The 25,480-nt window shown below is 42.9% G+C and overlaps 1 protein-coding gene and 1 long non-coding RNA gene across 2 annotated transcripts in view; one reads left to right on the top strand and one right to left on the bottom strand.

Moving 5' to 3' along the window:
- CPZ (carboxypeptidase Z) overlaps window positions 1–16,753 on the bottom strand; it is a 34,368-nt gene extending 17,615 nt beyond the window's left edge. The window contains exons 1-5 of the mRNA XM_042053595.1: window positions 16,431–16,753; window positions 4,681–4,704; window positions 3,402–3,776; window positions 2,418–2,630; window positions 172–368 (exon numbers count right to left, since the gene is read on the bottom strand). Of these exons, the coding sequence (XP_041909529.1) occupies window positions 172–368; window positions 2,418–2,630; window positions 3,402–3,776; window positions 4,681–4,704; window positions 16,431–16,518 (897 nt within the window). The 5' untranslated portion in view covers window positions 16,519–16,753. The remainder of the gene's footprint in view (window positions 1–171; window positions 369–2,417; window positions 2,631–3,401; window positions 3,777–4,680; window positions 4,705–16,430) is intronic.
- Window positions 1,976–21,860, top strand: LOC121676718. Its single transcript, XR_006020564.1, has 3 exons — window positions 1,976–2,061; window positions 9,113–9,115; window positions 21,847–21,860. It is a non-coding gene; the product is annotated as an uncharacterized LOC121676718 (long non-coding RNA).
- The last annotated feature ends 3,620 nt before the right edge of the window (window positions 21,861–25,480 follow it).

Here is a 25,480-nt window from a genome sequence, read left to right as displayed (position 1 = left end):
CTGTTCACATCATCTTTGGAAAGCAATGCACCACCAGCCACACCTGGGATTCTGGCAGTCAATTATTAATGTTCCCTCTTTTACATGACACTCCCCTCCCAGTTTGCTCTTACCCATGGGGAATTGTAGAAACATGAAGGCCTGAACATCTCCCTATAATAAAATTTTTACCTCTTCTGCAGCCAGTTCATACCCATCAGGATTGAGTGAAGGCAGGAGATGAATTCTGGTGTTATTTATCAAGGTCTGGATGCGAGGGTTCCCCAGAAGATACTCTGAACACAGATACTGTGCGAGGTATATCAGTAGTTCCTTCCCCACAACCTCATTTCCGTGCATGTTGCCAATGTACTTAAATTCTGGCTTGACTGTGGAACATGAAGCAATGAGATGCTTTAATTTGATTATACCTGAGTGGCTTCCAAAATCAGTCTAACCCAAGTTTCTCACTGATGAGTCAAAGTTTTATTTACACTAATTTCCTCCACACGTTCCTGCAAATAGCACAGCAGTTCCAGGTGAACTTCCCTCTGCTAAACATCAGTTCAGCAACAGTTTAAATAGTGTGAAATAAAGTTAAGTCCAAACTATCAGGATTCCAAACCATAAGAGGCAATCATTGGTCTGAGCTTTTGCTAGAGTCATCATTACCTGTGAGCAAAGGATGATGAAAACAAAAACATCAAGCCATGGCTGGGAAGGAACAAATTACAGCCCTGGCACACTGACCTACCTTGGGTGGCTTCAATGCCTTATTTTTTTCATGGGCCCTAGAAACGTCCTGCAGATGTGTAATATATTACCCCTTTATTTGGATAAGAAGTTGGGTTATGCATAAAAAGGGGCTTTCAGGCTAAATAGCCCTGGAATAAGTCTATTAGAAACACATAACTTCACAGTTCCCTGCAGTTATTCAGTCAGTTTCCATCCTTCCTTAGAGACTAATGGAAAATAGAAAATAGGTGCACTTTGGAAACACCCTTTCCTGTCTATTCCTTCATCTTTGCCTTTGATCCTGGCCAGCCTCGAGCACTGGATACTGGAGGGGGCCTGGCACAGATCAATTGTGCCACTTGCTCGGGCTGGCAAAATCTCCAAATCTGGAGCTATTTCCACCTCCTTTTATGTTGTCCTGAGCAGCATGAAGCAACAGATTTAGAGAAAAATGCTAGGAAATGTGTTACACTAGCATCTTTTATCATGTCATATCAGAGTTTTCGTTTAAAATCCTGATTCATAGGCTTCGTGTTTTCCTGGCAAAAGGAGTACAAGCTTAAAAAGACACCTGCAACTTATTTTCTTTGAAAGAGAGAGGAAGGATGATAGGCCAGGAAAATGTAATGTAGATCTTTGCTCTGTTAATGACATCTGCTGGGACCTGATTAAGTTTAAAGGCACCTCAAAATACCTCTAGATCATGCAAGGCAGCACAGCTGAAAGTAAACAAAGCTACCAGTCTTTGCTGTCCTCTCTGACTCCCCTGCAGCACAGCACACAGAGGACACAGCCGCATGATCTGAGATCATAATCTCAATAAAGTATTAAGTCAGATATCGTTCAGTTCTGCCACACTGCTGAGGCTGTGCTGATGCTGGGGCTCTTCTGATGAGAAACAACCTGAGGCTCTCAGCAGTGGCCACAGCAATCCACCATATCTAGTCAGGTACAATTTTTTGAGCTGGAAGCTGGTAACTGCAAAATAATACCTAATACTGCCCTAGAAAATTATCTGCTTTTTGAAGAATTCAAACCACTTAAAAATCAGGCCCTTGCTGTCTTAGTGATGAAACTACAAAAGAGAGATTTGCACCATTCCCCTCTGAAGAAAATTTGTGAGGACTCACATCCTGATGTATATATTAGCACCTATATATAGTATAATAGCATCTATTCAGGTGCTTTGATAACATAATTCCTGGTATTATCCACCTGTTACACTGACAGGTACAGCACTGACATGAACCTCTGCTCATTCTCTGCACATGAGGATTGTTTTCTGTGCTGGATCATCCCTTTTTAGTGACAATCTCCTTCTGTATGTGAGGCCTTCTCAGAAGGACAGTGAGGAAGTGGTAGATGATAGAGAGGGCAAGTCAGTAACAGAAAAGTATCCCAGATTTGTACCTTGGGCACAAATAAATAACAGCCACATCACTGCAACCAAATACACAGTCCTACAAGGAACAGGATTACCAAGCGTGGTCATGACAGAGCTCATAACAGTAAGAAATTGCTACTGGGTTGTAACTGCTGCAAGGAATCATTAACTATCACTGTATTTCAGGAACACAAGGGAGGAGAAATGTTGTTGAATCATGCTTTTTACAGTTTAAAAGATGTCCCAGTAGAAGGGCCTGTTTTCACTTGGATAATCTGGTCTCTCCTCAAACAACCTGATCAGCACTGATATAACTCACGCAGTTCGTGGTGTCCAGGCTTGGTTGAAAACTCAATCACAAAAAGATCCTTCCCTTCAAAACTGCGCCCTATGCTGTAAGTTGTTGCAATGTGGGAGCACTTAGAAGCAGTCTTCTTCAGCGTGCTCACCATTTGGGAATACGAATGGTGTTTGAACTGAATAAAAGTTGCTGGCAAGTCTGAAGGCACATCTTCCTCAGCATCTACTTCTCCTGCAATGAAAAATCATAACACAGTGTTTAAAACCATAGTGCTCAGAGGACTGTATGAAAGCCTGCACTTTTTTGCAAAATATCTTTATAAGTAGAAGAATTATAGAAAATAAAGCTGTAATCAAAACCTTAAATGTATGTAGTACATCCTACACTGTTTATTGTGGCATGTTTTATTTGCAAAATCCTACTAATGCATATGCACACTAACAAATATTTGTGCAATTTGCAGCTATAATTTGGCCTTTGACATACTAGCTCATTTTAGTAACAAATTGTACAGATTTTTCCCTTTGAATTTTGTGTTTTGGGTTTTTTTTAATGAGATTTATCTGTCTTCAGCTATCTGGATCTTCTTCATCCAAACAAAAATCTGTGACAATCATTAATGAGAATATTTTAATCAGCTGTTAAATTTGACAGGCAGTCACAGATTTATGAGTTCACTAAAGTTTCAGTTTTTAAATAAAAGATTTCAAATATATAGACAGCTATCACGCAAGACAGGGCTTATCTAAATGCATCCAAACATCTTGCCCTGAGCTGCTTGTCTTGATGCTCTTTTTAAATGAGAGAGAGAAATAGCTAGTTCTTGAGCACGGTTTAATTGTTTAAAATAGGTGGAACAGAATTAATGACACGTTACAGGTCTCTACAAAGACAACAGGCTGAGATGACAAGCGAAGAGGTTTTGTGCCATAGACATGTCAAGCTGAGTGAGATGAGACCCTCCCCACGCAGACAAGCTGTGCCAGCAGTTTCCTTGCTCACCTCGCAGCTTTGCCAGCGGGTCAAAGCACCCCTCTTCCTCCCCAGCAAAGAAGCGGTCACAGTCTAAGAAGTAGGGCCAGGCCATGTCTATTGCATCAAAGGCAGGGAGGCAATTTTTTTTGAGGTTTTCACAGACGTGCCTGCAGGGCTTTATGACTTTGTCCTTTTCACACTGTGGGGCCAGCACTGAGCAGCCCAGGAGCCTCAGGTCGGGGTTGCATTCCCCCTGGAGCAAGTTGTGCAGCACACTGATGAGCAGGTACTCAGAGCTGTACTCAATCACTTCTCGAGACTTCTGATCCAGAAAGTTAGGATACACCATTTGAGTATAGGCAACATCAGTACAAGAACTCAGGGCAATATCCACGCATTTTGCTATGAAAAGGAGATGAACATAGAAAAAAATAACTTTCTTCACTGACATTCTGAATAATTCAAAGACAACATAACAAATACCATGTCCAATGAACTTATTTTTTTAGTTCTCAGGTAGGCTGGAAACAGTTTGCAAACTGAATTGCATATTTAAAACCACTTATAGAAAGATGATGAGAAGCACACTTCGTTCTGGAGATATAATTTGAGTTTAGGAATTTGACCAGAGAATTTCTAAGAGAAAGGTGGGAATTTGCTGGTGAGAAAAACTCAGATTCCTGAATAAAAGTGTATTTGTGATATCGCTCTCTCCCCTGTCCTTGCCTTTTCATATGGATTCCCTGAGTAGGTGTGAGGATTTTTCTTTAGTGGGGAACATATCACTAAGTTATCTCTTTTCTCTGCTTGGCCCCACAAAATTTGTAGAGTTTAATATCTCTGAAACTACAGACCCACTGTGAAGTTTGATTGAAATTGCCCAAAGAGATGAAAAGTCATTCTGGTGCTTCACTCACAGGCAAGCAGACCCATAAATATGATTACATGTATGTTCTCATAAACCCAATAAATTTAAGGAAATCAGGTTCAGAGATCTTAGGAAAATGTTGGTAATACCTTCAACCCACTTAGAGGTGAAAAAGAGTAATAGAAAGACATCTCTTCATAAAATTACTGGCTGTTATATTAATGTGTCTACATTTGAGCATCCTTTTCTTGGTAATGACTCTGGCTGGTAACAAATACTGTTGTCACAGTAGCAAAATACTACACTGTGTGAAAGAGCACATTTCTCTTGTAAGAGAACCCACTATAGCACCAACATAAGAATACTTGTCAGGAAATAATGAAGAAATACTTATAGTTTTGAGGTTCTCCACAAACAGCGAGGAAAGACACTTCATACCTTTCTGTACAGTTTGGCATTGACCTGTAAATAAAGAGGAAAAGAAAAATTGTTACAGGGTGGGTATACATGGTTCCTCCCTTGTGTTAGGTATTGTCTGATCTGATATCCCCAGAGAGGCCACTGCAGCTCTGTGTCCTGAGGTCCAGACATACCAGGAACAAGCACATATTCCCAGCAGGCACATATTACAGAATCACAGAATAGGCTGAGTTGAGAAATCCCATTCATCCTCATTCACACACAGTTAGGCACCTAGGAAATTTCACTAATCAAAACCTAGGTCTTTTTAAATCTGGTTTAGTCTAAATGTCCATATGAGTCCTTCTGTACGGATCAAAGTGTCTGATCGATCTCCCCTAAAAGATCTATTTGTCCCATATAATGTTGTGGATACCTTTCCTTTAAAGCAATTCAGCCTTTGGGAGATATGAGAGGACTTTATTTCTTCCTCATCCTACTTCATTGTATCTCTAGCAATTGCATTTTATCACACTTTCAATAATAATCTTAAAACTAGTTATTTTCCTCCCCAACTACTCTCATAGGAAAGCTTTTCCAAAAGATCACTCCTCTAATGGCTAGAAATTGCCTTTTAATTTCCTGTTTAAAAGTATTTGTGGCCAGTTTATATCCACTGTTGTGCCAACATTGTCCTTTAGCTTAAGTACCTCTCTGCATTCCCTGGTGCATTCTCTCACACTGTGTTTGCAAGAGCAATTGGATCTCCTCTGCTTTCTGTTTACTAGGTCAAATAAATGATGCTCTCTTGGTTTTGAAGGAACGTGGTTTGATGACCCAGGAAATGCTTCCTTTGCTCCTGTAGCCAATGAATTTATATTGTCCTTCTCCAATACTGGCAACTAAAGAAATATATTTCTACCAAGGTATTGGAGTTGGTTTCACCAATGCCTCATAGGAGCTAAATCACTCTATGCAAGTCTGAACACCACCAGGTTCACTTCCCTTGTCATTTATTGGGGATCTCTTCTCTTGTTATTTCTTCTTGCTCTCACTGTGGGCATTTAGCTTCTTGCTCAGTAAATTGAGCGTTTGTCCTCACAAGACCAAATTCATTATGCTTTCTTTCTTTCCTTCTAAAGAGAGTTTAAACTTCTACTCCTGGCATATTTGTTTAAATGTAATCATCTGCATATGTGTTGCTAGTGAGTGGATCATTCTTTAGCCAAAATAAAGTCATTGTAATGAGAACCAAATTAGCCCTGGGATTTTATCTTGGAGGGGGACATTTAACTGGAAATTAGTCTGGTTCTATATTATGGATTGCAATTGAGCCACATTACCTCATAAAATAAATGAGGCATCAGAACTAGCAGAAACAGCCCATCCCCAACACCAACAAGTTCTGTTTAGCAGCAAGCTAGAAAAAATTATATCCACACAAACTTCTTTTCCTGGCTCAGTAAATTATGCTAATTGCATTAAATAATACCTGGTTCATCAACAGTGCCTTCCATTATAGGATTTCAATGTTTCCCCTAGCTAGGCACAATCCCCTCCGTGAGTTAGTTATTAAGGTCAAGGCATTTCTAAAAAAGCTTCATCTCAGCCAGATACTGCATGTAGAGTTACATCTGGGGATAATCAAGGAGTAGCATTTTGTACAGTGCTAGCTGGGAGAGAGAAAGAAATGATCTCTTGTTAGTAACAGCTCCAGCAATTAATCCTGCTGATAAAATTGGATGTCACTACCTCCTGAATCTGGATAGTTTTATATACTAACACTATCACACCCACATTTGAGAGACCTTGGACACAAGTCTGGAGTCAGCCAAATGTTTCTTACAGAGGGGAAAAGGTAGTGTGAAGAGAACTGGATTGAGTTTATCCACGTCTCAATGAGGAGAGTGACACTATCTCTATCACCAGGGTCAGTAGCAATGAATCCCCTTTGTTACTGTGAGGGGTGGATTAGAAATGTTTGACACCTTTTTTTCCCTCTTCTGAGCAAAAAAAATGAATGTATTTTAGCTATTATTTTAGACTAGAGGGTTGTGTGTGCTGGGCAGAATTGTTCATGGGGCGTTTGGGGAGTATGAATGGTCTTTCTACAACTGCTCACATTTCCTCAAAGGTAAGAGGTGTTTTCCCCTCTGCTGGCTCCAGGACCAAGCTGCAATTGTCCTTTTTGTTTATATCTCCAACATCCAATGATCAAATAACAAAACTGAGGCACACACAGTCTCCCTGACTGCTTTTGCTGTGCAGGACTGCTATAGCCATCAGTCAGCGAGATGTGGCACAGGCCATCTCAGAATTCTGCTTATTCAGCTGGAACAAAAAGGTGTTCTGGCAACACGCTGGAACAAGCAGAGGAAACCAAAGGGAAAATGCAGCAGGCGGGGTCTAGACGTGGTGCTGCCTCTCCCTTCTCCAGCTCTCCGAGCAGCAGCAGACTTGCTGCGTTCAGCAGATGCCTCTTTCTGCCCAGCTGGCCAGGAGAGGCATTGGGAGGCAATGGACAGCTGATAGAAGAGACGTGAAATTCTGCTAAGTCATGTGCTGTCCCTGGGTTCACCTGAGGACTGACTCCTTTCATGAGTAGGAGGAGATGTTAGCACAGGAGAGGGAAAGACAGCTCTGGTTTCAGACTGTGCTACCTGCTGTCTACACTTCGATATTTTACCATATCTATATAGGGAGAGGAAATCTATTAAGCAACATGGCTGTTACTCATTAACAAGGATGCTGACTGAAGAGGACAAATCTATTTTTTAGATGAGGAACCAAATCCATGTAAGTCTTTTCCATGGCAACTGATCTCAGTATGTGATAAGCACGGGTGATTCTGCAACACCCCTGCATAGTAGAGAAAGCTTTTCCACTACTTCTAACCCAGGATGCCCCTTACAAACTCAAAGCTACCAAGACTCCCTTACTGATGAGCAAAAGCGGCTCCTTGGTCCAGGGCCCTGAACCTGGATCTAAACCTAAATCTAGATCTAAGCTAAAATTAGATCTAAGCCTCACACTTTTGCAGCATACCATGGCATTTTCTCTCGGTCTCTCCTTACTAGAGATACCTATGCAACTTTTTCTGCTGTAAGAGGCCACCTCTCCCCATCATGCCAGCTCTCCTGTGACCCATATATCACCCACAGTTCTGTCTTGTAAACACCCAGGAGTGAAGCAGCTTGAGATGTCAGGTTACTGGGAGTCAATATACATGAAAGCAAGAGAGAAAAGGTCTGGTTTATGCCAAACCTTGCTTTATAGCCAGCCTTAAATGTGTATGTGTGCTGATGTGGTGTTTTGACTTTCCCAACATTTCCCAACGCCAGTGCTTACATATTTTTTGGAGGGTGCAGCTCTGCAGGGGCCAAGGATAATTCTGCAGTATTTGTGCTTATATAAATAAGTGTGGATACATGTAGCTGGGCCAGAGCCTGCCTGCCTAGAGAGCCAGCATCAGGAAACTCTCCAAGACCAGCTCCCAGGCTGCAGCTTTATGCTCTGTTCCTGCAACCTTGCACCTACTGGCCTGGGTCTCTGCACACAGAAATCATCAGAAAATCCCCATCCCCACCCGTAACAGCTCGTTTTCTCTAAGCTCTGGCAATGCCAGAAGAGTTCAGCCACTCCCTTCCTCATTTTCATAAGAGAAATGACAGGCGATGCTACACAGAGTTTCTCAGGTCTCCCAATTCACTTGGCAGGCTTCAGTCGCTGCTTCTTCTGTGCTTGGAAGAATCTAAAATTTTTCAAATTTTTTGTGCAAAATCTTCCCTGGGCTCAAAAGAAGACAGTGTCACCACCTCTCAAAGTCCCATCCACTGACAGGCTGGTACAGAGAGGCCTTTTTCTTCCTGACCCAGAACAGCCTTTTCAGTTTTTTATGTTTATTTTTGTACTCCAGCTATTCCAACAGAGCTACAAAAGTCCTTTCAGTAGCACAGCTTCTATTTAAGATTATGGGTAAAATAACTTATTGAAGAGGAGAAAAGCCATTTCAAGCTTTCTGAGCTCTCTCTATAAAATACACTTCTGGTTTTAATTTGCAAAGGCAAGCTTGAAAATCTACAATGCAGCACATACATATTTTACTGCCAAGCTTACATTTTTTCCCCTTGATGATTCAGCACCAAAGGAAGCAAGCTGCTGTGATTAACCCTAACCAAGACAACAGAGCTCAACAGCAACTTCCAGTACCATGGACTTGCCAGTTGCCTTTTCAAGAGCAAAACCAACAGGAGATTCATGCAATTGATGATCTGGAATAAGCCCAAGGGCCAGTCTTAAATCTAAAATATCTAAATCATTCAGTGAGGCAGATTGGTAAGGGGTGTGCTGGTCTTTATAATATAAATTATCTCATCTATTTTGATCTGTCCTGACCAGCACACTCCCTCCCAGTTCTCTGGGCTTCTTAAAATACTTTTTTAAACTAGAAGAACATATTTATTCATTTTAGTCTGTTTATAGTCAAAACCTCCATTTTTCCAAGCAAAGCATTTCAGTTCCTTATCACATTACTATTACTGTTCTGGCTGTTCTACATGGTTCATCAAGTTAATCTTTCAGTGGTGTTCTGCCTTTGTCACTAAAGAGACAAAACTTAGTAGCAAGATACAAACACTGCTGAGCTGTACCATTTTGTAAAACACTGGAGCAGCACCTTCAAATGGCAAAGCACAGCCTGCTTCAGAGCCAGCTCCTAACTACAGCGCAAGGACAAGGGCAGGACAAGATCCATTATATAACTCTAAAATGGATCAGAATCATCAGGAGGAGGGTGTGGGAGGAGTGGAGATGTAAGGGTGACTAGTGACAGAATAATGAGAGAGCTGAGTAGCTCAAAAAGGGGGAGAATGATTGAGCAGAAAGCCCAGAAGAGACGGCAGCTACACACCTAAGGCGTACATGCAGGGGCAAAAGTGGAGAAGATTCCCAGCCACAGAGAAAAATTCCAGAAAAACTGGAGGAGAGAGGAGTGCTTGCAAAAAGCAGCTATGTGGTTAACTCCATTTTCTGGGTACATCAAAGCTTTTGTGAGTAGAGGACTGAATATCTGTTATCAACCCTCCAGCAATTGCAGTAACTGCCTGGGGGAGGGATGTGTTTGCAACAGGCAGAAGCAGTGCCCAGGAGCACTGTGCAGCCCTCCTTTAACCCTGCTCCTGAAAGAGATTAATGCCTCATCTGCCTTCACTTTGCAGAGCAAGATCACAGCAGGAAGATGCAAGCCAATGTTCATTGCCAATCACCCTTCTTTCTAACCCACCTGCTGCCCGGCATTGGGTTACACACACATTTTTATTGAATTATTGAAGGTGTTCCCTCAGCATTGCCACTGCAGTCAGCTCTTTCGAGGCTGTTTTTCTGGACTGTTTCTCTCTCAGGACTTCTCTGGGGCCAGTGAGAAGGTGTTGAAGCTTTTCCATGGATGATGTAAGCTCACAGCCTGTGGACCACAGGTCAGAATCTGAGCAGATGCACACCAAGACCTGTCACACAGCAAGGGCACAAAGACAGGCTTAGTGGGCACCAGTAATCTTCCCTTGTTTCTAGTTGTTCAGATGCAACTTAAACATGTCTGCAGTTGTAGGTGCCTAAAAGAAATGATGAAGAGTATCCCTATCTGTCTGTCTGTCCCCCACCACTGCTTTGGTGCCTCTAGAGACGGGTGTCACCCCAGCTGTGTCTCTGGCTGGTAAGTGCTACTCCAAGGAGTCCTTCAGGAGCTGAAAATCCTGAACATAAACATAATTCCCTAAACAAAACCTATTAAATGCATTTTTCTGGCCTCAGCTGAGATCTTTTCCAAGTTGCGAGGGAAAAATTACCCACTGGGAAAAAAAATGCAACAAAGATGATGATAACAAAGCGGACCAGCAGTTGTCAATTGACTGAAGGCTTAGTGAGCTGCATGTGTGACTGGGCTGTAGCTGAACAAGCATTTCCTGTGCACCAGGATGATCTGGAGACATGTGGAGATCATCTCTCAGTGTCTGGTCAGTGAAGGAGGAAGAAATCAGCTCATATCTGGGGCATGATGGTGTTAAAAAACAGCTGGGGTGAGAAGGCAGAATAGTCAGGAAATCCCTACAACAATCATCTAAAGGATCAATTTTTTTGCCAGGTTGCCTGGAGAAGGATGAAAATACTTATTAACCAGGTAATCTGAATCTGCAATGCCTCCATAGCTTTACTTTGTGACCATATATTCTTTATCGCTCAGTTCCCACTGTCTAAGGATGTGGTACTCTCCAAGTGCTTTGGCCAACAACCTACCACAGTCAGAAGCTTTCTTTTAAGTAAGCCAAACTGTCTTGAATGTTATGGGATGGAGGATCATGTCTGAATAATCGAGGGGTCTTTTCTGCCCCAGTCTTTCCAAAACATTTGCCGAAACATCATCCCATCCTCTTTAAACAGTATATCCATCCCCCTAGAACAACTCTGTCTTTTCTTTAGTTTAGATACATGAGAACTGTTATAACTAACATCATGTCTGATTATTCTGTAAGTAGCTGAGTTACAAACAAATGTGGTATTTTTATGTTACAAAAGACTGACAATTTAATAACCTTGACTTAAATCTGTGCCTTAATCTCATATTGTCTCCTAGATAAGTTTATCCTATTATAACCCTAAAAATTAGGTGCCAATTATATCACTGGAGTGACAACAGGATAAATTAAGGGATTGAAACTTCAGTTTTATTTCTCAAGTGGACACAGTAACCCTAAGTCCCTAAACTCCACTGATCTGTGACAGCTGCATCCAGGAAGGGTGATTCTGTCCAAAGAGGAATTCTCCAGTCATAAAAGCCATGGTTCATAAAAGCCCAGCAAAGAGACCAGGACATGTCCCACCAGCCTCAAACACTATGCTCACAACGTGATAAGTGACTTCTGCATGGTACCTCCCTGCATCAAGCAGTAACACATGACATTTATCCAGCATTTGGTCCAGGCTTGAGAAGGGGATGGCCTCACATGGCATCAGCAACCCAAAGGGGACCATGGGAGCTATCAGCCAGCCAGCATCCTCAAACACTGTGACTGTGTGAAGGGAGAGGTAATGTCTAGAAATGTTACAGGGGATCAACCATTAGTGTTACTAAGTCTTGCTAAAAGCCTAGCTGTGACTAAGAGCAGTGGGGTTTTGTTCAAGTTTTAACTTCTACGTATTCACACCCCCACACTTTAAAGATGTCTGTACAAGTATTCTAAAGAAAACTTTGCCTTCTGATTAAAATCATGCATAAATCATTTCAGCAGTATAAGGAGATACCTGTGTATTTTATTTTCAATATAAACTTACTTTGCCCATATTTTGTCTGTTATATTTGCCCATATATTGTCTGTTTCTGATCCCATTTCTCATTTTAAATGGGGCTGAAGGTCAGCGTTGCTAAAATAATAATATGTAGAAATCCTAGAGCCCCTGGCAGGAATTCAGCAGAGCTCACATGTTTCAGTGATGACAACTGGCTTCACAAAGAGCAGGAATTTCTCATCTTGTGAGTGAGCATGATATAGATCCTAATCCTGCATTTTTTTGTTTTGACACAACTTGGACACATCCATCTCGGGTCCAGCCAGTGAGATTCCTGCAGCTTGGGCTTTCCCACACGTGGCAGCACAGTCCTGTGGTCATGCTCCATGTCAGCACCTGCCTGTGCTAGCCACAGCAAGATGAGGGACCACCCCCCTGGGGCAGGGAGCAGACCCCAGCCCACTGCCAGGTCGCTCACTGCAATCACAGGAGCACAGGAGCAGCAGCAGCTGGAGAGGCTCTGCCTCTGTGTATGCACAGGTTTCACCAGGAAGTCAGCATGAGAAACACCCACAGCAGGTGAACAAATTTGCTCAGGTCCCATGAAGCCAGAGCCATTGTGAAGGTCATGGAAGGAAATAGCTTTTCCCTTTTTTCCCCCTTCACTTAGCAAAAACCATGGAACATTTTGGAGTTTGGAGCTGCAGAGAAGGAGACGGAAAAGGTATAACATCTACATGTGAACACACTTTTTCTGTCAATCTGACTTTCCACAAGACAATCAGTCTTACTTAAAGCCATAGCTCAGAGAGGAGTCAGTGTCACAGAATCTGTTCTTGGCTCCAGAAGAAATACTGTAACTGTCCCCTGCCTCCTACCCTGGTGGTTTTTCACTCTTCATCTCTCTTCCTTGTACCTCCCCACTCCCTCTCATCTCCAGTGACTAAGGCCAGAGATCTTCAGGATGGGGCAATGCCTGTCTCAAGAGAGAGCCAAAATGATGAAAACAACAAGGTGCTTGGAAGAGGAGGAGACCCACAAGTGACAGGTGTGCCAACCAGCACTCTGGCTGCTCTCCTACCTCCACAGCTTCAGGTTAAACAGCTCCACGCCTCTGGTCTCCTGCCTAGAGAATGGGAGGCTCAGGGGGACCTTCTCTTTTTCTATCCTTACCTGAAGGGGGGTTACAGTGAGGTGGGGGTCAGTCTCTTCTCCCAGGTAACAAGTAAAAGGATGAGAAGAAATGGCCTCAGGTTGGTCTAGGAGAGGTTTAAGTTGGATACTAGGAAAGATTTCTTCACAAAAAGGTTGTCAAGCATTGGAACAGGCTGCCCAGGGATCTGGTTGAGTCACCATCCCTGGAAGGATTTAAAAGACGTGTAGATGTGCTGCCTAAGGACCTGGTTTGGCGCTGAACACAGTGGTGCCGGGTTCACGGTTGAACTCAAAGATCATAGCGGTCTTTTCCAACCGTAACAATTCCACGGTTCTGTCATCTGACAGGCTGTGCCGCGTGCCCGGACCATCCTTCAAACGCTCGGGCAGGGCTCGGGAGAGTGGCAAAAGGCTCGGGCATCCCTGCTGAGCGCGAGGCCGGCCGGGTCGGTGCCTCCCCGCAGCCGTGTGTGCGAGCCGAGGAGCCACACGGTGGCACCACAGGCGGCGGCGCGGCCCCGGACGGTGGCGGCGGTGGCCGCAGCCCGGAGCCGCCCGCGGCCAGGGCGGACCTGCGGCGTCCCCTCCCCGCGCACCCGGCAAGCCCCGGGGGTTCGCAAGCCCACTGGAGCACTGGTGTAGCCCTACCCGGAATTCCCCAATAAAGCGCTCCCTGAATGCCAGTGATCGGGAAAGGAAAGGCTTAACTGCTGTTAGGATCACTGTTGATAAAGGTTTTATCGCTGTTATGCCCCATTCGTGGAAGTGTTCAAGGCCAGGCTGGATAGGGCTTGGAGCAACCTCATCTAGTGGAAGGTGTCCTTGTCCATGGCAGGGGGTTGGAATGAAATAATCTTTAAGGCCCTTTCCAACCCAAACCATTCTATGATTCATCCTTAGCCTAGCCCTGGTGGCATCACAGTTGTAGAGTTGTCCCCAGCTGCAAGAAAAGTCACTTATTTGAAGACATATGACTTCGATCTGCTTCTCTGGGTTTTTAGTTCTATGGGTTGTCAATCATTATAAAGCACTTCCTTTAACTAATTACCGCTGGACTACATCAGTCAGCAGTAGAGATGCACCACTTGAATAAACAGGAACCTGGTTTATTAGCTCCCTCTGAAAAGTTCGGCCATCTCTCAGAGGAAACATGCTAAACTGTATTTTTTCTCACCCAAGCTATAGGCTAAGAGGCCAGTTAAACTCATCAGGGTCTGAAAGTGCTGCCTCACTCACATGGGACCATGTAACATCACTGAGAGAGACAGCAGCTTACTGCCCCCCCAGGGATACAGGACACAGCTAGGGAGAAGGGCCCTCCGTCAGTGCCACGGCTCCCAGCTGCTGCCCAAACAGCTCACCACACAGTCTATGACGCCTGTGTCATACTGTGGAGCTGGATGACAGTAATCATTTCCGTATTTTTCTTAACAGAAAAGCACAAAGCATTTTCAAAGGATCTTGGTATTGTAAACCATGTTTTATTTTGTTTTCTTATTTAAAAAAAAAAGCAAAATGAGTCACTGCAGAACAAATACCACCAGGAAGCCTGCAGAAAGCAGCTCCAGTCTTGCTGGGAGTCAGACGGTGGCACTGGTTCATGCTGTTCTCTTCTGTAAAACCAGCTCCAGGCTGGTCTCCTCTTGCAGGGCGCTACAGGTCTGACCACTGGGATACAGCACGACCTACCCAAGGGAACCAAAAACAGGGGAGAAAACCCCACTGCTACAGCTGAAGATATAGCCTATGCCCTGAACGCTGAGAGGAGAACCCTGCAAGGTCCATTTGTGAACACGTGCGTCAGCGCAGGACCCTCTCTTTTCATGTGGCCTGACATGACCTTATCCCCCCGTTAGAAAAGAAAGGCCCTTGAGAAACCCATCAGGTCTCTCAATGTCCAAGCTGCTACTTTATCGCCTGCTCCAGCAGCCCTCCAGTGTGAAGTGTGTCCCCTACGTGGCACACAATGTGGTGACATTGACAGCTCCCTTTCCCTGCCTCTAGCCATTCCTCTAGCAGCATACTCACCTGCCTTTCTGAAAGCCCTGCCCTAAAGACACCACAGCTGCCAACACACACAAAACACTCTCAGAGTCACCCCTCAATGATCCATACATTTGTGGTTGCTAGGATTAATGTCCCATGGCAAGACTTTGAGCAGCTGGAACTGGAGCAGAATCATACCTCACAGAGAAAGGTCGTGCTGCAAACCACGCAGCCTCTTCCTGTAATTGGCTGTAAATAGTCTACAACACTTCTCTTTGTGCAGCTTTATCCAAAAATAAAATCCCTTTAGGCTGTGGTAGACCTCACTTTGATGTTCGTGGGAACAGCACTCTCAAATTATATGCAGTACATGGCACATGGACTGTATTGTGTAGCAGTTCAATGCCAGTGACAGTCTATGGCTTATATTTAAGCACTGAAATATAGTTGAATTTCCTTGGGGAACATTAAGGTCAGTTTCAGGTTAACTTATCTCTTCCTGTAATCCCATAAAATAAATATTTTTCTGACTCATTTTAAGTTTAAACTCTCTGAAAATAGTTTTCCTGGAATAGACCTTGTCACTACACCGAATTCATGTCTCCACTGTCCCCACATAAACGAAATTTTAATTAAGCACACTTGATAAAAAAACCCCATGTATTTTCAAAAGCAACTTTTAATATATGTTATCAGTCAACTGGTTACTGAATCAAAACTTTCAATTAATTTAGCAGCATGTTCCTATCTAACCTTTATTCTAAAGGGTAGATCTGCTTTTCCAGCCAATCAACTCATACAAATTCCATATTGCTTATAGCAAGCTAAAACACACCCTACAGCTGTCAGATCCTAATAAATCTCATACTTTGGACTTGAAATAAATGACCTAAAGCTAAAAGGAAAAGCTTTTTTTCTTAAGCAGAAAAATATACAGAAGGTCAAAAGTTCACCTTCTTGCAATCTGACTACTACATTCCTAGAAGGCAATGCCAGAGATGAGGCAAACCTTCTACATTCCCAATAACAGTGACGGGGGTCCTAACAACTGTCAACTCCACAGATTGACAGAAAGACACCTCTATGACAGCCTTAAAGACAGTGATGGGGAATCATTATGCTCCCTTACATCACAGCCTTGTTTTTCTGTTGCAGAGCCACACACCTCCCACCTTCGCATCCATACTTCCCAAGCACAACCCCAGTTTCATCACCAGCCATACGCAGATTTCCAAAGAGTTGATCCCCCTCATCTCTAGGGGAGAGTGACAGCTCCTGCCTCCCTCTCCTTGAAGCTGGAACTCTTTAGTTATCTCCAGGAGAAGGAAGAAGAGAAGAAGGAGGACTTTTGGGGTGATTAGCCTTACCTAGGGTCTCCTGGGTGGTTTCACAGCGGGGTGCTGGCTTGGCGGCCCTAAGCAGCCCACCTAGGAGGAGCAGGAGTGTCAGGACCATGCTGGAGCCCCTTGCACAGGCAGCACAGTGATGTGGCACTCACTGCCTGATGGAGTGACTCCTCTCCTGAGCCTCAGCGCGGCTCTGGCTCTCCAAGTTGCAGAGGAAATCAGTGCACTGCAAGGGCATGCCCACGTCTCACAGTGTGTGCAGTCCAGGCGTCAGATTTCAGTTGCATTTGAGCTTGGAAAGCAAAAGGCTTTGAGACAGAGAGGGAGGAGGAATGAGCTCCCCCTCCCCTCTGCCTCCAGACCGTCTCCCTCTTGCAGCCTGGTTTACAATTTCATAAACAGTTTCAGCAATGGGGGTTCCCACAGGGTTGTGCCCTGCTGCTCCTCAGCCTCGGGTCCCTTTGGTCTGCACTCAGCAGTTTTTCTAAAGGACAAGGGACATTCATGAAGCATGTCTCCCTGAAGCCAAGAGAACTGCCTGGAGAGAGCAGAGGGAAGACACAGAGAAAAGTAAACAACAGAAAGCAACTTTCCTCCCGAACTGTGGTATTTCACCACATACTTAACTGCAAGTTTAAAACATAACATGACAGTGAAGAGACTCTGAGCTGCATCCCCTCCAGCACAGAGGGAATGGGAACCCACAGAATAGCCACCAGGATCCCCCTCAGCATGCACCTCCTGGGCATTTTACTTAAGATAAGACGGAGTTTACAGAAGCAAACTTGGAGGGATTCCAGTATTTTCTCTCTATTCTTAAAAAAGAGTAACTTCACAAATGTGTAGATAAGACTCCAGGACAGTGTTATAAGGTTTAAACCAGATGGTAAATCTATATTAAGTTGATAGTAAATTGATATTTTAATTTTCTTGTTTGGTTGGTTTTGGTGGGGCTTTTTCTGTATATTTTAGAGAAATATGCATTGTTTGTTTTTATTTCTGTGCAACAGGTATGGTGGAAAAGCTTGCCTTAGGTAAGATGCAAATTCCTCATTTCTTACTTGCACATCAAAAAACATCCCATATCATAGAAAAAAGGGAATTTTTCCTCAGAAGCCTAGATCAAAACAGACTAAAGCATCCTATCTTTTCAGGCAGTGCATGCTCCTTTGAGAACAGATACCTGCTTACACATGAGAGCACAGAATCTGTCCTTGCAGGCGGAGCATGCTGGCTCCTGCTGATCAGTATCAGAGATCAGTAGGGAGTTATGGTGCTATATGGTAATGTAATCAATTAACCCCCCCATAGGGAAACCACTAAAGAGGCTCACAGGGCAGAAGAAAGCCGTCTATGTCTCAAAAAGCAATTGATGTCTCATCTTATTTGGAAGAGATGCATTGGGAAGCGCAGCAGTCAAGTAGGTCCTCTGCTTCCAGGCTCTGCAAGGCAGGTTGGCTTTTTTTCTCCAGGGTTTCCTTCTAGATCTGGAGACTGAAAAGTCTGTTCTGGGAGTAAACAGTACCAAAACATTTCAGATGTCAAAGAAAAAACTTCCAAGGACAAGAGTACTATCTACCTGCCTTAATTTTTGTCCTGATCACAGAGCAGTATGGCTGGACTTTTGAGGAAAAAAAAGTACCAACACAGCACTGGAAGTGTGGCCTCCAAGGGCAGGAATACTTCACCTTCTGCCCAGCTCCCCAGCAGCTGCCTGCTCTGAATACCAATCTGCCACACTGATGTGCTCAGGTATGGCTGAGGGTATGTCCAAGCCCCAGGCTTGCTGTGTGCCTGGGCTGTGCATTTTGTGTTAAAGGGAAAAAAGAAGCTGCCCAGAACTAAACAAAGTGATTTTTTGCAACAACAAAAGGCAGCAGAGGTTATACCTGCAAACAGAAGCCAACCTTCAGCCCCTGGAAATGCTCATGTCTTTACTGCAGTTTTCTGCAGCCCTTGAGAGTGTAGGGTGAGATTCTGTTGCATACACCCCTGTTTCTGTTGCTTGTGGAGGTGAGCTCTGCTGCAGAACTAATCCTGTACTATCTATAGTCCTGACAGCTTTTCCCTTCTCTTTTTTTTTTTTTTTTGTTGGCATGTTTTTCTGCCTGTATTTTCTGTCAGTTTCCTACCCTCCAGCCTAGGCATGATGTCCTTGTGAGTGCCTCCTTCCCTCCACTGCACTTCAGCCACCAGTGCCAGTGTAGATGCCCCAAATACATTGGGACCATGTATTTTAAAACACCAGCAAATGTAAGCCTCCTTTACCAGGATCCCCCAAAACATTTTTCAAACCACTGTCACCTGCTTTCACCAGTGCTATTAGCACTGTGATACTCCACATCCATACTGTGCCTCATACTTAGTCTCAAATACTAATGAGACAAAGTCCCATCCCACTGGGAATACTGATTTGGTGTCATTTGGGAATGTTCATTTGTTTCCCTGAATTAAAATATTGTGGCACACATTATGTAATTTCTTGTTCTCAAGATGATTGTATCTACCTAACATTACTTGTGGCTTGTCCATGCATCAGTTTCCAGACCCCCACACGGCCACCCCCCTGCCCAGTTCAATCAGCCTTTGGGCCTTTTTATCAACTTCAACAGACTCAAATGGAGGCAGTGTAAGGACTATTCAACAGAATAAATAAGTAACAAGGAAAGTGATAAATTAACCCCACAGACACTCAGGAATTAACTAGCAAGTGATGAAGGAGACATTAGCAGGAAGTAGAACATGTTGGTCAGTGCCTGATGGACCATTAAAGCAACAGCTTGGGCCCAGCCTTGAGGAGGGTCAGGCTGAAATTTGTCACTGATTAGAAACATAAAATGTGGTTAACTTCAGTATTATTGGGTATTAGAAGTGACTTCAGACCATGCAAAACCTGCTAAGGGGAAGGAGCAAAGAGAATAACCAGTGTGGATCAGGGAGGCCTAAGATTAGGAAAATCAGAGGAGGGGATTAAAAGGAATGGCTGCATGCATGTAAGTTGCCAGGCTGTACACTCGTCTGTCTGAGTCCTGTGCCTGATCACTGCAATCCAGTCTGCTTTCATATTCAATCCTTAACTTTTTCTCCTACTATGCAATCTCCCTCTCTGACCTAGGCATGTGTGTTGGAAGGTCAAAATGCCAGCAACCTGAGAGACTAAGATGTAAGCTGCAAAGTCTAGGTGTCAGCCTCTGGAGGACCTGGATGTGTTTACATTTCCCAAGTGAATATAACCCTGCGTCCATGCATGTGCTAACAAACTTCAGTCCGGGTTAGCAGGCAAGTAGGAGAGGACTTATCTGAAAAGACTCAAGGTGTGAATCAGTGGCTGGGAAAAGGGCCTAGGGGCATGACCTGACAGCTTGTGCTGATGTTGGAGGAATCTATGAGTGTGAGCATACCTGTGAACCCAGAGTAGGAGCATGTGTGTTTTCACCAGTGCACCTCCATCCTGAACAGCCATAGAGGGACAGCAGGACTGAGCTCTCTGTACTGACACTTATGTGAGTGCTGGTGGCAAACCAGCTCTTCTGGCATCATGTGTGTGTGCTTGTCACCACGGGACTCACCCTCATTTCTGTCTGAACTTGCACATGTCCTCATCGCCTGGATGACACCCACAAACATCATATCCTTCACAAGCTCCACTGCACCAACTAAATAAAGCTGTCAGTAGCTGACAAGCTCCAAGCTTCTTTGTTCCTCAGCTTTCACAGACTTTTTACATTCAATCAGGATGTCTATTGGGTACCAGGATAAAAAATTTATAGCAGAAGTAGGATAGATGGGGGCCTAAGAACGACATCCAGGTAATTAAGAACAAAGGTAAATTTATCAGTTTGTCACTACTACCTATAAATGTTTCCATGCTTGCATGCCTTAAGGTATGGAAGACAGAAGATCTGGAAGGGTTATTTCACTTTGAGCTTAGATTGCCTGTTCTTCTCTTCCTTTCCAAGGGATTTGATCCCAGACTTTACAGTGTGTCTTTCTGTGAAGGTTTGGGATGTCTGTCACCTCTGGGTTCCCCTGTTCCCCTTTCTGAGGGAACAGTAGTTCAGATAGTGCTCTTCCCACTTATATGATATTTCCAGCCACCCAGCATTTCTAACTTCTCTGGCTCTTTTTCAGCCCATCATAAGCAGTTTGTGTATATCACTTGCCCTTCCCATATTTTTGTTGTTTGTTATCAACTAACTATATCAAATGGAACTACCAGGAACTGCACAGCTGCATGACCAAACATAAAAGCATTAAAAGCAACTAGGGAAGGGATGGTTGGGAATAGAGGGATTTCTCAACATCTCTGTTTTAACTTCTGGGTTTTAGTAAATCTTCTAGTTGTCCCAGGGGGTTCACAACAAGTTCTGGCTTAGGGTTAAATATGATATTTTTACCCCAGTTCTAAAAGAATCTTTAAAATGAACTAGTGAATCCCAGAGTGTTAAGCAGATGTAACAACATCACCTGAGCTCCATCATTTGCATTTGAATCACTGCAATAAAGGTAGATAATTTCGCTAGCTGTTGTTGCTATGTTTTTCCTGATCTGACCTTTCTGTTAGCCTACAGTCCACAGTACAGCAGCAATCCCTAGTCAGACAGGACTAAATACCAAAAATGGTTTATGTCCTTGGCAGGTACTCAAAGTGGGATTAAATACAGTACATTTAACTTGCTTGCATTCTCATGATTCTTACTAATGTAAGAGAAATTTAGCAGAGGAGTATCTTAGATTTAGATGAGTTTTCATTACATGGTTCTTTTTTGTTTTGACTCTGCTGAGAGGAGGTTGAACAATAAACAGAAGCAGTGCTGTCTAGATAACTTTTCTGAAGGGCAAACAGACAGAGACCAGATGAAAGTGCTACTTCATGCTTGTTATTCTCTCCCCTACTAGGTGCTAGTGAAGCTGGCAGAAAGTGTTTGGCTGCACATTACATCTGCTCCAGTACAAAGTCAGCAGGTGTGGGTTTAGGATTTTACAGGAGTTTAAATTAATCCAGGAGATATTTTTATTTGCACAGCAGTAGCCAATCCCCATTCTGCGGTTTTTTTTTTTTTTCTCCCTCTTTCAGTTTCTGCAAAACAGGGCAGAGAGGAGGAGCTGCTCTCAGGACAGACAGGGACTAAATCAGCAACTTCCTGCAAAGCAATAGCAATAGCAATAGCAATATTTTAAAAAATCCAACCTTATTCTACCTGCCTTTGCAAGACCTTGTCTCCCTATGAACGGATTGAGCTTCATGTAACAGCAGAGAACTGAAAAAGGCCCACAAGGGCTTCTCTTTCAGCTTCTAGCTGCTAAGTTATAAAAGGAAAACAGATTTGTTCTCCAAACAAATATTTCTAATTCAAATTAACATGCATGTGGATAAGAGAGATGGCTAATTTACTCTAAAGATACGCAGACTATTCTGAGCTCTGCACTTAAGCAGATATTTTGGGATGTTTCTCTGTGCCTTCTGGGACCGTCTCCATTATGCTTGGGGAGCTTTAAACTTTCTCACTCTGAGAAAGTTTTTTCAGCAGTGCCTTTTATCTCAACTTTCAGTTTGTTCCCCTTATGACCCCCAGGATTAACCTCACTTTAGAAACTGCCACACATAAACATTGAGTGCTGGAAATTTGATTGAGAGATCGTAAAGAAAAAGACCACAACAACAAGTTTTCCTGTCTTCTTACACTGTACCCTAAAAGTTTAACCTAGAATGGATCATGGACTGCAACTGCCTACATGTCTCAAATACTTCAAAAATTCCCTGTAGCCTCTACCAGTTATTTATCATCATTATTGATCAAGTACATAATTGTACCAACTCACTAAGGGAGAAAGAATAAAACTTCCTCAGAGTGAACCAGTTTCACCATACTGAAAACATTAAATTTCCTGCAGTGGCTTCAAAATTGGTCTTTATTTTCTTTATTTTCTTTTTTTCTTTTTTTTTTTTGACATGTTTTGCCAATTTCTTTCCCCCAGTTTTTTCTCATAAGCTGGAAACAAAAGCAAACAATGACTGGGTGGGTTTACTTCCCCCACTTAACATTACAGTCACAGATACTCCTTTCCTCCCTGATTTAATATAATACATGTTAAAAAATGCAGCTCTCGAAAAATATTTAAATTATTTAAATTCAATACAAGTACTGTCAGTGATAATTAAATTCTGTTTTAATCTTCTGACTTCTCACAGATTAACTAAGTCAATGACCCACAAAATTAGTTACTTATACCACTTCCAGGTGATTCACTGAACTGATCCTATCATAATGCAGAAGAACACAATTAAAATGGGAGAAGGCCCCACCATCCCCAAAAGATTCAACTGAATACATGCCTTCCTTTCAGCCTACCCTTCATGTGGTCTCTGTGCTTGTTTGAGTTAATCAGTAAGAAATGAAGCCACTCAGAAAGTTTCTTTTGATGACAGGAGAAAATGATATCTAGTTAAAATTCTGCCATGATCAAAGGCACAAATGATACAAAAGACTGGAAGGGAACCTGGCACCACATGGTAGAATGAGACCACAAAGGGACAACAGTAATAAATATGATTCTTTATCCAGGAGAACATGTGCAAAATAACATGCACTGATCATCAGATCCTGCTATAAGCACACAATATTATTTAAATTTAATCATTAAAAAGATAGAGCTGACATAAGGACCTTGTTATCCTCTCAAAGGCTGCCTCTTATTACTCCCACATGTAAAGTAGCAAAGCAGGATTACTGCTGAGGGGTTACTGGTGATGCATTTTGCAGTTTTAGTTCAAGACGAGGCCCAAAGGTGACCCTGCCTGACTCCCATAAAGCAAGAAAAATAATACAAATATGTTAGTGAATCATAGAACTGAATATATAACAGCTACAAGGAAAAATGTGTGCTCAAAAAAGATCTGTGCTGAGAACTAAAGGTCTTTCTTTTCTTCTGATCACAGATGGAGTATTAAAAATTAATGTAAGTTCTACCAGAAAAGAACTTGACAGTCCTATTTTGAGACTCATTTCACTTCATCTCTTCTCCCTGTCTCACAGAACATTAATGCCAAAACATTCAAAAGAAGTTCTCTAGGGCTTGCTTTTCACATTCACAGAGGTGCTGGGAAGCATTTTGAAAAAGTGATTTGGAGTGCTTTAGTTCGTAGATACCTGATGGGGGAAATACTTAAGAGACCCCGATGCTTTTAAAGCAGCTCCTTGGTACTTTCCAAAGGAAAATAAAGCCCTCCAAGGCTGGCGCTCCCCAGGAAACTGAGAGTTCAGCTCAGATAGCAAGAACTGGTATCCATTTCAGATGATACTAGCATAACAGCTCTGAGGATTTTAACTTCACTTTCAGTAATACACTTCTGAGACACAAGTCTGACTTAAAACCAAGAGCAAAATGTTATTAGTCAAAATATAATGTTTTTAAAGCTATTTAAGCACTTTAAAATTACATAGCAGTATACTGAGAATCTACACCACACTAAGTATCTGTGCTATGATAATATTTGTGTCTTCATATTTGTTTTCTATATCAAGGTTCCAACTCTAATTTAAAGTGACACAGCCTATAAAAATAAACAGAGAGTCTTTTAAAAGGTAAGGACTTCTAGTTCAAATTTTATTTTCGGCATTTATTCAAAGAATTTACAAAACATCTATCAGTGTATCAAGGTATCTACCAGTGGAAACTAGAGAACAAATATAAAACCATCGGTTTTTTTCCCAGAAAATCCTTGGAAAACAATATCTCTAGCCTGTGGTACTCAGGCATGCTCCACTCATCATGCTCAGATTAAAGATGTGCTCAATTGCCCACAATCAGCAAAGGTACTGGATAGAGACAGCAAAGGGGCAGAGACCAAGTTGGAGGCCGTCCTTGAGGTCACGCAGGATCCCACGCTGCCAGGATTTTCAGCAGCACCATACCCAGCCCCACAGAGGCATCACAAACAGCCTGCTGACCCCAGTGTTGTTCTCCCAGCTTTACCAATGTCTACATTGCCATAGCTCATGCCAGCCCCACATGCAGCATCCTGGCTCCCTAAGTTATTTGTAAGAAACTCATCAGTTTCCAGACACAGATTTCTATTTCAAATGTAAGTTGCACAAAGTCCTTTGTGGGGAGGGGAGGGTGGTGGTGCTGTGTCACTGTTCCAGGGCTGCCTTGTGGCCTGTCCCAGGGCTCACTGGAGAGCTACAGAGTCCTGCAAGCACTGCTATGTGCCATCCTTCAGTCAGGCTATTGTGCATTCAATGACATTAGAAGCATGAGTGTTTCCATTTCAGGAAAAGCATTAAATAATTGGAAAGGATTTGCAGAGAGGTAACAAATTGGATGGGGACTTAAGCATTGACTCATCATGAGAAATAATTTGATCTGTTGAATATGTTTTTTTCTTGGCCAAATAATGACTAATTTGATATTCAGGGGTCTGAAAAAATGAGTTGAATAGAACAGGCCAAGACATAGTTATAAGGGGTCAAGAGAACCAGCACAGGGCAGTAGGGAGAGTAAAAGAAGCTATAAGGTCTTAATTACTAGCCACAGGCTAAACTGTGGGAACAATACCAGTCACGGGCTAAATTCTGGGAGCAGCTCCATCAATTAGTCAAATTCTCCTCTCTGCTTTTCTAAAAAGCCAGAATTCTGGAATATAACCTCTGCCAGTGTAATCTAGTGGTACTGATATCATGATGTTTCCCTGGTTAAAGAGCTGATCCAGAACTGCTAAATTTTGAACAGGTATGAGAAATGCCTTATCATCCACATATCAAACTGAACTCTATGGGAGAGATTTCTTCAGCCCACAAGGCTTCAGGACCTTTAGCAGCTCCAAAGCTGTCATTTGTCATTCTAATCATACCACTAGTAACTGGAGATACTGTGACACTGAGATCCCTATGAAAACTGGGAATTTGCATTTTTCTAACTTCCCTCAACTGTTCATATCACTGAGTTACCTTTTACTGTCATTAGGGAACAAAAAAGTACTAGTGTCTCAACCAAAAAAGATTAACTTTACTTGTCAAAATTTTTGTTAGTCAGGACCTTCCTTTAAACCCCTGCTCAGCAGGACAACT

The sequence above is a fragment of the Corvus kubaryi genome, unplaced genomic scaffold, assembly GCF_017639235.1.
Source record: "Corvus kubaryi isolate FWS band 111438036 unplaced genomic scaffold, C.kubaryi_AGA036_p1.0 split1-131, whole genome shotgun sequence".
NCBI lineage: Eukaryota > Metazoa > Chordata > Aves > Passeriformes > Corvidae > Corvus > Corvus kubaryi.
This window is presented reverse-complemented; position numbering and strand designations above follow the sequence as displayed.